Here is a 17,511-nt window from a genome sequence, read left to right on the forward strand (position 1 = left end):
TGAAGAAAAACCAGGTTTAAAAATTCTTCAAGGATCGTAGGATCAGACTTAAAGCTGGAGAGAACCTCAGAGTCCATCTGTCTCAAACTCTTCATTTTAGATATGAGAATAATAAGGCCTAGAAAGGTTAAGGGATATTTCTATATTCATAGAGAGGCAGCAAGGTGGCACAGTGGATTCAGTGCCAGGACTGGAGTCAGGAAGACTTATCTTCACGAGTTTAAATCTGACCTCAGACACTAACTGTGTGACCCTGGGCAAATCACTTAACCCTTCTTGCCACTGTTCTTATAATATACTGGAGAAGGAAATGGCAAACCACTCCAATATTTTTGCCCAGAAAACCCCAAATGGAGTCACCAAGAGTCAGATATGACAGAACAACTGCAGTCATATAAATAGTGATAGATCAAGGATTTAAACCACATCCTTTGACTCAAAATCCATTACTCTTTCTGCTGTGCCACATTGCCTAATCCTGCTTCTTCAATGTTTGGTCTCTTTGTGTATCACTACAAATAATCACTGTCTGCCTAATAGGACCTTATCAAAACTCAGTAATGCCCATTAGGATTTTTGAATTGATGACATCACCTTAGTACCCCATACACACACTGCAAAGCTGACCTATGGATGATATATTCACCTGTAGCAATGCTTACTTTCGAAGCTACTGAAAAGAAGCCTGTCTGCCAGACTGTAATGCTCCTATGTCTTTGGTCTCTGTTACTGATTTTCTTTCTAAAGTCAGATTGTCTACTGCTTGCCATTTTTGTTATTGCTTCTGATGGCCAACATTTGTCATTATAGAACTCTGCCCTTATCTACCATTTTTGCCCCTTCAGTTCAGCTGGACTCCATGACTAGTGATGTACCAAAGAAATATGTCTCTAGTGGTCTTCAATCTCCGGTCACTTTTGTGTTTCTTAGCTTTTGCCCAGAAGGATCAACTTTTTACAGTGATTGCTAAACAATCAGAATACTTAGTGACCAAGTGTCACATGTTGGTTATAATCTCCAAATCTTTGGCTTATTCTGACTACATTGTGATGTTTGGGGGTTTTTTTTGTAATTGTTGAGTAGAACAACAAAAGAGAAAAAGCCTGACCCTCTTTGTTCTTGTTGTTCTTTAATACTTATGATTTGAAATCATTCTGAAATCTGGGGAGTTCAAGAAGACTGGTTAGTGTATAACCCAGGTTTCTTAGTTGCTTCAGCTGAGTAATATTTATTTGGAGTAATTTTTTTTTTTAATTCTAAAAAGGTTTTAGACAGAAGAGCAAGTATTTCATGGAGTGTAAATTCCAGATCCCACCTTCTAATGATGTTTTAACATGATTTTTTTTTAAATCATCTTCAGAACTACTTTGCTCGCAACTTTTACAACATGAGGATGTTAGCCCTGTTTGTTGCATTTGCAATCAACTTTATCCTCCTCTTTTATAAGGTATGCATATCTCTTCATTATTTTAAATGTTATGTGTTGAATTCTAGAAATCAAATTAGAGTTTTAAAGTTTCACAAATATGTAAGCTGAGTACATCTATTATAGCCATTTTAAAGTATTATTTCATGAAAGAGGAAAACTTATAGATATCCAATTACATTCTTGAAATTCTTGGGAAGACCAAGGTTAGTTTTATTAATGCTAATCAAATTGAGACCATTGGCAGAGAAACCCATGTTGAGCATGGACTTCCCCATTATTAGTCTCAGGCTAGTCTGTCTGATTAGAATAGGCTGTTAGAATTGCTAAAATGATTCACTGCTATACTTCATCATGTTTAATTGCATGGAAAATTGTGGTCTGCTTTTCTCCCTGTGTTATCTATAGGTCCCAGCTTATTTTTGTTTGATCTGAAAAACTGGTGAAGAGTTCAAATGCCCATAGTACTACTTTTTTTTACAAAAGGACAATCTACATTGTGACATATATCCTTTAACTTTTAGTCTCTTAAATTCTATGTTCATCTGTTTACCTTCAAAAGGAAAATTATGTCTCTAGTATTATATCAAAAATGAAGGTAATGCTTTTAATTTCAAGAAGTTGATTGGGCTCTAAATGGTTTTAATTAGGTCTCCACTTCTTCTGTGGTAGAAGGAAAGGAAATTCCTTCCCCAACTGCAAGTGAAAATTCCAGAATAAGTAGTCTGGACAGCACATCACATCGACTCATTACAGTACACTATGTTCTAGAGGAGAGCAGTGGCTACATGGAGCCTACACTTCGAATCCTTGCTATTCTCCACACAGTTATCTCCTTCTTCTGCATCATTGGATACTACTGCTTGAAAGTAAGATAATAAGAGAACACAAAGGTAGTTGTGTGTGTGTGTGTGTGTGTGTGTGTGTGTGTGTTCCAGTAGTCAAAACTATTCCAGCCCTTCAGCTTGGAAAGAAAATTTTCAGTCCTCTAGAATGTGATCTAGAGCACTGATAGGACAATTAAGGGCTTTCATAAAATACTATATGCACATTGTAGAGTAGCTAAAACTGCTCTTGAGAGCAGCCTATAATTTCTAATTCAATTCATTTGATTAAAATTGGAAGAATTACTTTCCAACTAAAGATAATAGACATTTTAATGAAGTACCTCACTCAGGCATGTATTCATGCCATCATTTGCTCTCATAGTTCTGATCTTACCTTTTCTTCTTAGCACTCCATATATTGTCCAATCTGTAATTTTTTTAATATTTTATTTCTTTCTCCCTTTTTTCTATTTTTATATCACATCTACTACTACTTTGCCTTCCTCAATTAACCCCTCTATTATATTCAGAATAACTTTTAGTTGAATTACCTAAATAAAGCATATAATGTGTTACATGACTTCTTTTAACATTATATGGCATTCAGTAATCACATGGCAATCTCACTATAACCTTGTTCACTCTAAAGTTATATTAGATATTATTGGCTTGTTATGAATTCAGATTGCTGATAAATTAGATATAGGGGATGAGGAGGAAGAAAGATATTTACAAGATTTGACTAGGAGAAGAGTGGTACACCATCAATAGAAATATGAAGTCATGGGGAAGAGTGGGTTTTTCAAAGTTAGAGATGAGGTAAGGTCTAAATATGTTGATTTTGATGTGCTCATAAGGAATAAAGGATCAGTAGATTAGATAGTAAGACAGTTGGATATCAAAATTAACATTTTTGTTAAGAACTGATCCAAGGTATCTATACTAATCAAATTTGCAGATGGGAGGGACAGCTAACACAGTGAATATTAGTCAAAATCCACAAGGGTCTTAATAAGCTACCAGAGTGATGTCAAACTCAAAAAAGAAACCACAGGCCATTCAACTATGCATAAGGATCCCTGTGGGCTCATATTGACTTAGAAATCACATTAACACTCTCTCTGTTTTATTGTATGATTTAATTATTTATTTTATTAAATATTTCCCAATTACATCAAATGATGAAGGATATCCTCAGCAATTTCCCCTTCACATCGCTATATAAACTGCTAAATAAAACAGCTTCTTAGATAATCATCACTGTCTTTTTTCATTTTTATTTGAAAATAAGACTGTTAGTAATTCTATTTAGATAAGCATTTTTAGTTTCTTAGCATGTGAAAAAATACATACACATATGTGTAACAATCTGTACTGTTTTAGTGTTATAATTAGTTTGTTTTAACTTAATCTTTGGTTTCCTTTAAATACATGACAAATATTTTCCCCTGACAACTGTTTTGTACTGATACTAGTCACTAAAGATACCAGAAAACTTAAACTAATTCTGAATGCATTTACTTTTCAACTGCAGGTTCCATTGGTTATTTTTAAGCGAGAAAAGGAAGTAGCACGGAAATTGGAATTTGATGGGCTTTACATTACAGAACAACCTTCTGAAGATGATATTAAAGGCCAATGGGATAGACTGGTAATCAATACTCAGTGAGTATAGAATTATATTGGAAACATTTGTGCTCTGAAACTTTAAAAAATCAAAAGAAAATTCTCGAGTCAGAAGTCATTTGAGTTATATACTCAGCAAAGAAAATCAAAACACTGAGCAGTCAGCCCTCCTGATGGATATCATCATTTATCCTTTTGTGTTTTGAAATTCTAATAAATGTGCCATTTAGTTCATTCCCACAGAAGTAAGAGAATTCACCATCCATTACTGTTGCTGGGAATTTCCTAATCTCTGTGAATGGGATTATCTCATGTCAAAATACTTATTCAAAGAAAACAAATATGACATTAAGGTCAAAATCCTGAACGTCACATATACCTACAACAGCACATGTGATCCTGTGCTGAAATGTTGTCATCAGACAGAATAACCTAAGATGTACTGGATAAGGTAATGATACATGTCTTAAAGGAAAAAAAAATACTTTTTCTCTTACTTTAACCCTGTGAAGGCTCCTGAGCATTTTAGGTAAATGTTAATCTAGAAAAGAAAATCATACCTTTAAGTATAAAAAATTGTCATGCAGTGTTTCCTGAAAATTTTGTATTATTTAATTGAGGCAGCTGAACTAGATGGCAGTGAGATCCCTTCTGGCTCTATCTAGGATACTATTCAACTAAAAACAGACTGAAATACTTGTAACAAAAAAAGTAAGAAAGGCAACATATGTACCAGCAAGTTTATAACTTAAAGGAAAAACAAACTGTTTCTTAATGAGAATTTTACTTATAATTTTCCTTCTGTGAACGTTCGTTTGTGCTTGGTGTTTATTTTATGTATCTTTAATGTCTTTCTTCTTATGTTACTTTCATTTCTAGTTACATCACTCTCTGATCCCATACTCAGCAACTTTGCCCTTGTAACAGCTTTTAAAATATGAATAGTAGATACATCAACATATTATATATGTATACATATATATTTATATACCTATATATAATATATACGCATGGTTTTTCTTCAGTATCTTAATATGCACATCTCGTAATCTCAACCCATTTCTTGTTACGTCGATTTAGTTGTGTCTGATTCTTCATGACCTCATTTGGGGTTTTCCTGGCAGAGATAGTGGAGTAGTTTGCCATTTGCTTCTCCAGCTCATTTTACAGATGAATAACTGAAGCAGACTGTCCAGGGTCACATAACTAGTAAGTGTCTGAGGCTGGATTTGAACTCAGGTCCTCCTGACTCCAGGGCTGGCACTCTATCCACTTTACCACCTAACTACTCCCTCAAACCATAGTAGGCATCTAATACATTTTTATTGAATTGAATTATTTGTTTCAGAAGAGAATATATGTGTGAAGATGTACTTATATATAAATTACCAGCTGTTTTTCCAACATATGTATGATTTTTTTCTGTTTAAATGCTTGATGTATAAAATTTGTATTTCTTTTTCTTTAGGTCATTTCCCAACAACTATTGGGACAAATTTGTAAAAAGAAAGGTAATGTTTCTTATAAGGGAGTTTTTGTATTCTTCCCCCACCCTTTTGAAGTACAATGCAGATTTTAATTTTTGTATGCAATTAGTATTGAATCATTGTGTAAATGAGAATCAGAATGTTTTACATGCTTGTTTACATTGTTTCAAAATATAGATTGGAATTTGAGTTTAAAGAATAGGCTTTTTTTAAAGAACCATGCTCTCCAGCTGCCAAATAAAGTGCCCAGTAATTCTGTATACCATAGTCACCTCTGACTCAGCAGAGTCTAAAAACCACATTGTACATTTTGATCTAAAATGGTTAAAATAAAAATCCTCTGAAATAGTAAAGAAAAACAAAGTTGTCCCAATGTGATTATCTTATGCAACAACTGGTTAAAACCCTAGAGGAATAAAAATGTGAAAAGCAATTACAAAGACTGATTTTTTTTATTATCTCACCTTGAAAGATTATTCCTCAGTAGGGTTTGCTTTTAGTGCTCTTTGAATTGCTATTTATTTTTCATGGTACTTTCAAATATTTCTTGAAAGGTTCTGACCACCTAATGAATCACTTGTATTCCACATGAAACCTGAGGGAAATATTCCAACTCAGAGTAGCTAGCTAGGCATAGTTGCAGGAAAAGAAAAGTAGCCCTACTCACTTTTCAGATATTGGCTTTGTGTGCAGTGTTCACATACCTTGTTTAAGCTTGGAGTTTCAAAATAGTCACTTTCAAATGGATCAGCACTTTGTTTCTATTGCTCATTTTTAAATTTAAGGCAAAAAAGCAAAAGCTGAGAGAAAATCTCTTATCCGAAGCTAGAATTTGCATGAATAGATGAATAATTAAAATATGTACTTTTAGAAGTTTTTGACAAATGAGATTAAATTGATTCTGTATTCTTTATTGATCCTACTAATAGTTAATTGATTTTGTCTTCTGGTACCTTAAGTCATGGTTCTTTATCTCTGACCTGTTAGAACTTCAGCTATCTTGTAATAAGCTTAATTTCAGGAAAGAAAATCTTATTCCCTGGAGGAGAAGCCTCCCTAAATGCATGTCCTTTCTGTGGCAAACTTGGGACCCCAGAAGAGGAGGAACCACATTGCTCCAGAGTTAATTTGCAGCTAGAACAATGACAAGAATTCCTCCCTTAAGTCTGGAGTTCCAGGAATGAGAAAGCAAGCAACAGTGGAACAGCTGTGAAGGAATAATAAGGGGTTCCTGGACAATACCATTTTTCTGAACGCAGTCTCCTAGAGAGAGTAGATGTTTCCAGGAAAAAGCCAAATTTGTAGAGCAAGTCTGCAAGTTCCAGGGTCTGCAAGGAGACAGAACCACAAGAACATGAAGAACCCCAATGTAAAGAAACTAGAGGGGGAGAGGGAGGAGTCAAAGTGAGCTGACTTGACTGTTTACTAGCGCTAGTGTGAGGTCTTTGGGTTTCATTTTTATTCTAACATAAAATAAAAGCTGTATTTCATTTGATATATTATTAACCTAAGTTCTTGCAGTGGGGCTGAGGGCCTTTCTGTAGAAACTGAGATGAGACATATTTTAGTATTAACCGTGAGTACTAGTTAAAGAAAGTGAATTAAGAGAATTCCCTCAGGAATGCCCCTGGTCTTGGTAAATCCAGAACTTTGGTTCTGGGCCATTTATTGGCCATGTTGTTGATACTTCCTAAATTTTACTGGCATGGAGTAAGAAATATATTTTTAATGTTGAGACCCTACTTAACTCTACAAGAGTTTCAGTCTTTAAAAGCTTAGGTACTACAAACTGATTCTTTTTGAGTTAACCTTTCCTGATGGCATAACATTTGAAAAATATGTTCATAAATGCCATTTTAATTACTGCTACCATTTTAATGTATTTTTATTATACTAAAAACCTATACCTACAAAATTAACTTGCCCTTATCCACTAAACTTAGATTTCCCTTTATCTTCTTCCTTATTAGTTTTCTCTATTCTGTTTTCTCACTTCTCATATTTTCCTTTCTTCCTACCTTTTCTTTTGTCTCTCCTCTCTTTATATTCACTATTATACCCTGTTCCTCCTCTTTTTAATCCCTTCTGCTCCTCCTTTCTTCCCTCTTTTCCCTCATTGTTAGTGTTATGTTGGGGGCTAAAATGTAAATAGCAAATAGTCCTGGAGTGAATGAATCCCAGAAGAGAGATGACCAGAAAGCCCAAATTCCTGACTTTAGCCTTGCCAGGGTAGACTGTGAATTGACTTTTTACCCAGATTAGAGCTTGGGTTCTTCATTTCCTAAAGAGGTAAATGAACAGCAGGTACTAATAGACTTGGTTGTGATAGGGAATAGCTCCCTATGAGTAAAGAGAATAATGAATTAAACAGCTGCTATGCCTACAATTTATAGATTCCTTTGGCTGGTGAGGCTAAAGTGGATAAGCCATATTCATTAGTCTATTTTGAGAAGCTGAAATTGTTTTTGTTTATTATGAAGTAATGTGATTCAAAATAATGAATAAACATTAAACATTAGAAAGACAGAAAAATATCTTAATGTTTGTGTTCAAATGAAGAAAATGAAATTTATTTGGGACTTGAAACTAGCAAAAATATGTTTCTTCCTTTTTCTTACTTTCAGGTTATGGATAAATATGGAGAGTTCTATGGCCGAGATAGAATCAGTGAATTACTAGGCATGGATAAAGCTGCTCTAGATTTCAGTGATGCACGAGAAAAGAAAAAACCAAAGAAAGACAGCTCCTTATCAGCTGTGTGAGTATTTCTTTCTGCTTTAAAATCAAGCATTTAAAAATTGATTCCTGAGCTTTCCATATCCTAGATGTTTTTTCCATTCTACAAGAAGAAAACAAATTATGAATAAGTATAGATAGATTTAGATATGTTTCTGTAGTGTGTTATCTGTGAGATGTGATTTTTTTCCCATTAGTTTACTTTTATTGCCCAGAACAGTGTTTCTATGCTAAATATTATTTGCTAAATGTAAGTTACCTATGTTAGCAAGCATACATTTTGTCAATAATAAAGTCAAGCATACCATTAGTGAAGAAGCTAGGATATCCACTTTATTATTATCAAGGTAAATGCAAGCAAATATGAGTAATTTATGTTTGGCAAGGGTCTTTTTGTCTGAGGGACAAAATTCATACCCTAAAGAAACTTTAAGTGATCTGTTACTGGGTCAAAAAAAAAAGGGTTTTCATCATATCCATTTACAAAAATATTCAGAAGTATATTCAAATTTCTCTTGAATTCTAGATTGAAAATGATTGTGATCTATACACTTTCATGAAAGGATGATTAGGAGTCTAGGATATAAAGAGCCTGGCCTATTCTTACTTGTATGATGAATATTCCACTCTTGATATTGCTTTCATCTTCCTCTTTGAAGCTATACTGTAACTAAAATGAATCAAATAGCTACAAAATTTAGAAATCACACATGAGATTTAGGCTTCATAAATACCACCCAAAACATACTAATTCAACATTTTGAAAGGCTCCCCAACTATCCCACTAAGATATCTATCTGTTCACAGTCTGGCTTTCTTTATTGAAGTTTTTTTTTTTTTTTCATTTTGTTGAAGTGTAATTAAAAACTCACTATTTGACTTGTTATTGACAGCTGCCTCATGATAAATTATGGGAATGTAAAAAGCAAAGTAACCATATTTGAAAAAAGAAAATAAGATCAAGGATTTTATTTCCTGGTCTTTTTTTTTTTCTCTTTAATGCACTTTTAAAAAAATAGTTTTGTCATCCACAACATTACTGTGCTTTCTCAATTTTTATAATTGTTTTTTGAGGGGGGAAGGAAGAAGTTTGAATCTGTGACTTCATCAGTTTGGAGAATGACTGGTGTGGAAATTCTTCTTTCTGTAAAATGATACTTTTTCTTTAAAATGCCCATGCTTATGTAACCTTTCAAAATCTTTGTGAAATTTGATGTCTTCATCCAATGGTATGCTTTGTTCTTTCTTATCTGAGAGGATGGAGGAAAATACCTATTCACCAAGAAAAGTAACCTTCTATAGTCTTATTTTTTTTTTCCCTTTCTTGGGCATTTTCCCAGCCAGTTACTTGACTTTTGAGTCCTTTGTCAAGTGGAGGGTATACTCTAGGGACCTGTAAGTTCTTAGTTCCTCTAAGGTGGCACAATCAAGGGAGAGGAGTTTACTCCTCTCCTGGCCTGCACTGTGGTCTGGGAGCAACCACAAGCTTTTTTGCCCAGGATCTGCGAGTAGGGTTCCGTCTTCACAACTTCCTCCAGCTCCACCAGGCCAGCGCTCTTCCTCACCCCAGGACTGCCACTCAGGGATGAGATTCAGATCAGCCTCTTGATTCCCCCAGGGTATTTAGGCTGAGGGCTCCAAAAGGGGGTGCTGCTGCAGTAACTTCCATCACCCTGGGCCTAGGGCTAGTGCCTAGACCTAGTGCAGGAACCTGTTCCCTTCTTACCCAGGTGAAAGAGCTTCCTCACTGACCTTTGAAGCAATCTTTGGCATTTGTGGGTTGAGAAATCTAGGAAGTGCAGCTACTACCCATGATTCCTTGCCCTGAAGCCTGCTCCAGTCCTGTCCCTGTCATGCAGCATGGCCAAGGCTGGGCTGCACTCCAAACCTGGTCCTATACACCTTTCCTGTCAACCTTCCAGGCTGTCTTGGGCTAGAAGTCTCTTTCAGTCTATCATTTTGTGGCTTCTGCTGCTCTAGAATTTGTTTAGAGTCATTTTTTACAGGTATTATGGGTTGTAGAGGGAGAGCTACATCAGGTTTGTTATTCTACTCTGCCATCTTGACTCAGCCCCCAATCTTTGTAAAATTTGGACATGTTCTGCAATAAAGATATTTGTTTTAGTGATAGTGTATAAATAAACCTAGAGATCATGTGAGATAAGAGGAAAAGTTAGACATACAAGTGTCTGTCAGAAAGATTGTCACCTTTCAATTATATGCAGTTGTCTGTAGTCCTGTTCTGCATAGATCTATGCAATTGAATTGGTGAGGGCAAAAAAACTTTATATAACAGACATTTACCCCTTCCCTGTCTCTGTCCTTCTTCCTGTCCCTTTTCCTTGTTCCCTCCTCTCAATCTCCTTCCCATCATAGCTGTACCATCTATATGTCACTTACACACTCTCATACTCTGTTACAAATCAGTATATCTTCTGTATCAATGGGGTTAAAAATATAGATATGTACACATGTATATAAATATAGATATACACATATACATATATCTATGCATATAAATACATATATATGTATACACATAATATGCAAAAATACATACATAAATGCCTGGTTGGAAGATTCACTCTGAGTCAACACATAGGCATCTTGCTCATGGGCTCATGATGATGATATCCTCTGATTTCTGACAGTACCACTGAAAGTCACATGTTTAGTCAAAATCACTAGTTTTGTGTGAGAGAAAGCTAAATTACTGTGGAAATCTCAGGACAGCCACCATGGCCTGTTCTTCAAATTAGCTACTCTAATTTTCCTCTCGTATACCAGAAGACAATTATTACTACATATTGTAATTTTGAGAGTTCTAAATCAAAGAAAAAATCTTCTCTTGCATATAGCATAGAAAATGCTCTTAGTCTTTTCAGTTACTTGTTAGCACTGCATTACTAACTAGTATCTTTTTCAAAAACAAAGACCAATGACTAGTATAACATCTTCAAAACTGTCATACTGTAGAAGCAGAGGTATTATTAGATATATACATAGCATTTTATCTAGAAAGTAACACTACTTTTCTAACTAAAACTATTTTTTATTTACTTGTTTTTTATTGTTTTGGTATCAATATTTAAAAAGAAATGGGCACTGCCTCAAGATGCCCTGAGAGCTAAAATGGTTAAAGAAATGAAGTGATAATAAGTTTCAAAAGACAAAGGCAGAGACTGTGATCAGAGTCTTAAGAAACTATAAAAAGTGTAGATAGAGCGAACAGATGCATGTTCATCAAATCCCAATATACTGGAACAAGGAGGCATCGCTTGAAATTTAAAATAAGTATAATAGTTCACAAGTTATTAAATAAAAATAAACTTCATCCCTGAAGTTGGAGGTTTCAAACTCAGAGCCTTCTTAAATCACTAATTTTGGTCTGAAATAGATAATACAATTAGAGGTCAAAAAACCCCAGAACAACCAAGAACAGCAGCAGTAAAGACTAAATTATATTCTAATCAGAAAACTTTAAATAATAATAATATCACAGAGATTAAAAGAGCAATAAATAACAAACCTGGATGTGTGTGCATATATATACATATATGTATATGTATACATGCACATATATATATATATATATATACATATTTTTATGTATATGTATACATGCACATAAACACCAATCACAGAGTAACAGTAATACAAGAGGGAAAACATTTTTTTTGACTTTAAAATATATATATATATTTTCTCTTTTATTTTTTTATTTATTTTTAGATTTCGACATTCATTTCCAGAAAATTTTGAGTTCTAATTTTTCTCCCCATCTTTCCCCTCCCCCACCCCATAGTACCTTGCATTTTGATTACCCCTTCCCTCAATATATCCTCCCTTCTATCACACCCCACCCTTCCCTTATCCCCATCTTCTCTCTTTTCTTTTAGGGCAAGATAAATTTCTATACCCCATTACCTGTATTTCTTATTTACAAGTTATATGCAATAATAATTTTCAACATTCATTTCTAATACTTTGAATTCCAACTTCTCTCTCTTCCTCCCTCCCTACCCATCCCCACTGAGAAGGTGAGCAATTCAATACAGGCTTTATATGTGTTGTTTTGCAAGACTTCCATAATAGTCATGTTGTATAAGAATAACTATATTTCCATCCATCCTACCCTGTCCCTCCCTTTTTTCTCTTCTCTCATTTGCCCTTGTCCCAAAAGTGTTTACCCTCCCTTCTATCATCCCCTTCACCCCATTTGTCCCCTACTTTCCCCTTCTCCCCAACTTTCCTATAGTGTAAGATAGATTTTCCTACCAAATTTAGTGAGCATGTTATTCCCTCCTTAAGCCGTATGTGAAGAGAGTAAGCTTCACTTTTCCCCTCTCACCTTCTTCCTTTTCTCCTCCACTGAACAAGATTTTTCTTGTCTCTTTTATGATAGCCTGCCCCATTCCATTTCTCCCTTTCTCCTCCCAATATTTTCCTCTCTCACTCCTTAATTTAAATTTTTTTTTATGGATATCATCTCTTCTGATTCAACTCAAACTGTACTCTCTGTCTATATACGTGTGTGTGTGTGTGTGTCTATAAAATCCCTCCAACTACCCAAATACTGAGAAAAGTCTCGAGTAACAAATATTATCTTTCCATGTAGGAATGTAAACAGTTCAGCTTTAGAAAATCCTTTATGAGTTCTCTTTCCTGTTTACCTTTTCATGCTTCTCTTCATTCTTATGTTTGAAAGTCAAATTTTCTATTCAGTTCTGGTCTTTTCATCATGAATGCTTGAAAGTCCTCTATATCATTGAATGACCATTTATTCCCTTGAAGTATTATGCTCATTTTTGCTGGGTAGGTGATTCTTGGTTTTAATCCCAGTTCCTTTGACTTCTGGAATATCCTATTCCAAGCCTTTAATGTAGAAACTGCCAGATCCTGTGTTATCCTGATTGTATTTCCACAATATTCAATTGTTTCTTTCTAACTGCCTGCAGTATTTTCTCCTTGATCTGGGAACTCTGAAATTTGGCCACAATATTCCTAGAAGTTTCTCTTTTTGGGTCTCTCTCATGAGGTGATCAGTGGATTCTTTCAATATTTATTTTTCCCTTTGGTTCTAGAATGTCAGGACAGTTTTCGTTGATAATTTCATGAAAGATAATGTCTAGGCTCCTTTTTTGATCATGATTTTCAGGTAGTTCCATAATTTTTAAATTATCTCTCCTGGATCTGTTTTCTAGGTCAGTTGTTTTTCCAATGAGATGTTTCACATTATTTCTATTTTTTCAATCTTTTGGTTTTGTTTTTTAACTTTTTGGTTTATCTCATAGTCATTACCTTCCCTGAACTCTACTCCCTGTTTTAAAGAACTATTTTGTTCAGTGAGCTTTTCAACCTTCTTTTCCATTTGGCTAATTTTGCTTTTTAAAGCCTCCTTCTCCTCATTGACTTTTTGGACCTCTTTTTTCAATTGAGTTAGCCTCTTTTTAAGGTTGTTATTTTCCTCAGCATTTTTTTGGTTCTCCTTTAGCAAGCTGCTGACTTGCTTTTCAAGCTCTTCTATGATTTGAACCCATTTCATATTCATTTTGAGGTACTGGAGGCAGAAGCCTCTACTTCCTCTGACAGTATGCCCTATTCTTCCTCATCTGAAAGGATAGAAGGGGATACTTGTTCACCAAGAAAGTAATCTTCTGTGGTCTTATTTTTTTTTCCCTTTTTTGGGCATTTTCCCAGCTAGTTACTTGAATTCTGAATCCTTTGTCAAGAGGAGCATCCTAGTGCTCCTGGGTGTGAAGTAGTTGACTGGGAACAGAATATTGGAAAGAAAAAGGAATTCATCAAAAGTATCTGGCATGGGCAAAATTAAAAATAGAAAAACATATCAATATAATAGCATACAAATGCAAAAACAGAAATATAATATAAACAAAAAGTTGGTGTTTGATAAACCTATAGAACATCCTGGGCCATCTCTAGTCATTCTGATGAATATCTGGACTGGATCCAGAGGACTCAGGAGGAGAAAGTGAGGCTGATGACCTTGCATAGCCCTTACTCATTCAAAACAAAGTCAAGTGCTAGTCATGTTATCATTTCTCTGATGTCATGGTCCTCTTCAAAAAGGTAGGACGAACACAACAACAAAATAGGTCATATAAAAAAAAGGATTAAAGAACAAATGAAGGATAGACAATGACTCTCTCCAGATAAATAATTAAATCCTAAAATTGTAAAGTTCGGAAGGACTGTCTACCAGGGGTAGGGAACCGGTGCCATGGGGGCCATGTGTGGACTCTAGGCTGCAGGTTTCCCACCCATTAGCCTGATCTTCTTATTGCATAGTAAATTGAGGCAAAAGAGAAGAGGCTTGCTCTAAATCACATACCTAGTTAGTGACAACCAGACCTAGAACCAGGGTTTTCTTACTCCTTATCTACTATTCTTTGCACTCTAAGTTACTATCTCTCAAAATAATATACATTTAGAAGGATACCAACTACCTGGTTTTTTTTTTTATTTGTTTTTAATCACCAAAGTAATTTAACTAAAAATTAATAGGTCTTAAGTATAGTGAATTGAATACAGTTTTGACTTAAAGGAGCACTTCCTGTAAGAAAAGATTATTAAAACATTGAAAAGTTTTGTAAGGGTGCATAAAAATTCAGTCATCCATCTTACCCTTTTGGGGGTCATCAATGATATAATAATCATATGAAATTTTGTTCAGCTGTATCATAGAATTACCAAAATCTCAGTTGGATTTTGTTTAGTAGTTATTATCTCTGAGTACAATGATGTTCTTATCCATTTGGATATGTCTGAGGAGAGCTTCAGTGCTTGTGACAATGACAGCATGAAGATTGCATGGGATCTGCTAAAATTCTGGTTTTGTTGGAGTATAGCATTGAAGGCAAATTCATTATTCACTATCTATGCAGTGGCAAAAAAAAAAAGCCTGACTTTTATTGAGTTAAAGAACAACCTTCAGAAAGCAATTAGCAACTGCTTGTCATTGGCCTGGAGAAATTAAATTCTCTTTTAAACATGAACAGTTGTGTAAACAATGAAAGATAAAACAACTGGTACAAAGGGAAAGCTACTTCAGGACACAGGATAGTCAGTAATTATGAGATTTGTGCATTTATTAAACATCTACTATGTGCCAAACACTAGCAATACAGAGAATAAAACATTCCCTACTCATACATTAGCATGTATAGAGTAGATCTAAAAAAGAAAAATCACAAATGCTTAAGAAGTAGTTTAAATACTGGGTGATTTGGAAGGGAAGATACTAGTGAAGAGGTCCAGGGGTGCTGGGGACCCCAAAATACCAACCTGCTCGAATGAATTCGACTCAAGCCTTCTTAAAGCCAGAGAAAAACAAAGTTTATTAAAGATTTGCCACCTTGGGTTGGCTCTAAAGGAACCTAAACATTTGTAAGGCTTGTATTCACAAGCGGGCCAGACGGAATCTCAGCTAGACAGTATGAGCTGGATTGAATCCCAGTGCCTTCATGGAGGTGAGATGGAACTTAAATATGAGGAAAAGTATTTAAAAGTCAGAAAAAGACTGAGGGAAGAATCCAGGTGTCACCAAGTAGTCCGGGGTCCCAGGGATGGTCTTAATGGGGCAGTATGGAAATGACTTGTAGCCTGGGGTGAATACAGATGGACTCTAGGGAGGATCTTGATGGAAGTAGCTGGTAATAGGATCAAAGGGAGGAATATCAAAAGAATGCTAAATAGAAGATAGGGAGTATCTGACCTGGGAGAAATAGAAGGGGAATCCAAGGTGCCCCCCACCCCCCCAGGGCCAGACTTTCCAGGGCCCTTCAGACAAATGGAGCCCTCCCAGTCCAAGGGAAAAGGGTCTTGGCTTGGGCTTGTACCTCATCACTAGCAGTTGAGGGAAATCAGAAAAGGTTTCATAGAGAAGATGCTGCTTGAGCTGCATCTTCAAGAAAGAAAGTGGTTCTACATAACAGTGGTAAGGAGGTATATCAGTACGCACCCTAGCATACACAGGGGAACCTACCATCACAGGTTCTTAGATCTGCATTCGTAAAAGTAAAGGCAACTTTTGATGGAGTTAACAATCACTTTAGTCAAGCACATGCTATCATTCACCTATTTCAGGAGAGTCAGCGTCACGAACTTCAAAGAAAATACACAGAAATTAAAAGTCAACAGATATGCTTCCAAACTGTCTGACTATAATTACCAGAGAGGGAAGCACGATATCTGGGTTCTTAAAGGAGGGGGGGCGGGGGCGGAGAAAAGGGAGGTTCCTTAAAGCAGCTTTCTAGAGTCCTCATCTGGCCAAATAAACGCTTCCAAAGCCCCAAAGTAAAACCTCACCCTCACAGTATTTATATACTTTTTATATCTTTGACTCTAAAAAGAGGGCTCTGACCCTCTGACCCAGTGACTCAGAAAAAACAAAAGGTACTTGGGACCCTCCTACAAAACAGCTCCCCTAATCAAGCTTCCTACAATGACCAGGCCCATCAAGGGATGGGAAAGATCCTCCTAGTCACATTCAAAGAGGCATTTTACTTCTTGATTATACTAAAACAAAAACAGCAAAAGATCCTACTTTTCTTGCCCTTACTGCAGGGAGGGCATTCTAGCCATTCCAACCTTGGGAAACAACCAGTAGAAAGACTTGGAAATGGGAGAATTAAAAAAATTTTGATGACAGTTGAAAAGTGTGTGTGTGTGTGTGTGTGTGTGTGTGTGTGTGTGTGTGTGTGTGTGTGTGTGTGTGTGTGTGTGTGTGTGTGTGTGTGTGTGTGTGTATGTGTGTGCTCTCACAAATAATGCTCTTTTTTATCATTCCAGGCTGAATTCAATTGATGTAAAGTATCAGATGTGGAAACTAGGAGTTGTTTTCACTGACAATGTAAGCTTATTTTCATAAATCTGCTTCAAAATTAGATGTTCTTTCAACTTAGTAAGTCTTTTATCATTTATAAGATGAAAAGAGGTTTTGCATGTGTTTTTACATTTTTCAAATATCAGTTTACTTAATGAAGTTAATTTCTAACAAAATTATGACTTAGTTCTTCTCTACTTATTCAGATTGTTTTCAACAGCTAAAAGAATGAAAATGTGATATTTACACATGAAAAGAAATTATGATGTCAGTTATTTACATTTGGAAGGTATGAATACCTTTAAGAAAGCAAATACTTCCCCATTTACTGGCAGACCCTAAGTACCTGGAGAAGATAGAAGGAAAAGTCACACAAATATTTGAAGAAATATTCGTTCTGGCAAAATCACATTTTCTGAAAGGAGAGGCACAAGGAATTATTTTGCTCTTCTCTTTAATTAATCCTCCTTTTACTAAAAAATATTTTTAGACTGAACATAGGTTCTTGGGGGATATCAAAGTAGCATTAAAAATAATGGATCCATTGGAATCTACATGCCTTAA

The 17,511-nt window shown here is 35.4% G+C and overlaps 1 protein-coding gene across 11 annotated transcripts in view; it reads left to right on the forward strand.

The window, feature by feature from the left end:
• RYR2 (ryanodine receptor 2) overlaps positions 1-17,511 on the forward strand; it is an 826,096-nt gene that overhangs the window by 766,631 nt on the left and 41,954 nt on the right. For all 11 annotated transcript variants that reach the window (XM_072637850.1, XM_072637853.1, XM_072637851.1 and 8 more), the window contains 6 exons: positions 1,361-1,447; positions 2,077-2,295; positions 3,788-3,918; positions 5,348-5,390; positions 7,991-8,124; positions 16,914-16,974. In XM_072637850.1, the coding sequence (XP_072493951.1) occupies positions 1,361-1,447; positions 2,077-2,295; positions 3,788-3,918; positions 5,348-5,390; positions 7,991-8,124; positions 16,914-16,974 (675 nt within the window). The remainder of the gene's footprint in view (positions 1-1,360; positions 1,448-2,076; positions 2,296-3,787; positions 3,919-5,347; positions 5,391-7,990; positions 8,125-16,913; positions 16,975-17,511) is intronic.

Source organism: Notamacropus eugenii, chromosome 2, assembly GCF_028372415.1.
Source record: "Notamacropus eugenii isolate mMacEug1 chromosome 2, mMacEug1.pri_v2, whole genome shotgun sequence".
NCBI lineage: Eukaryota > Metazoa > Chordata > Mammalia > Diprotodontia > Macropodidae > Notamacropus > Notamacropus eugenii.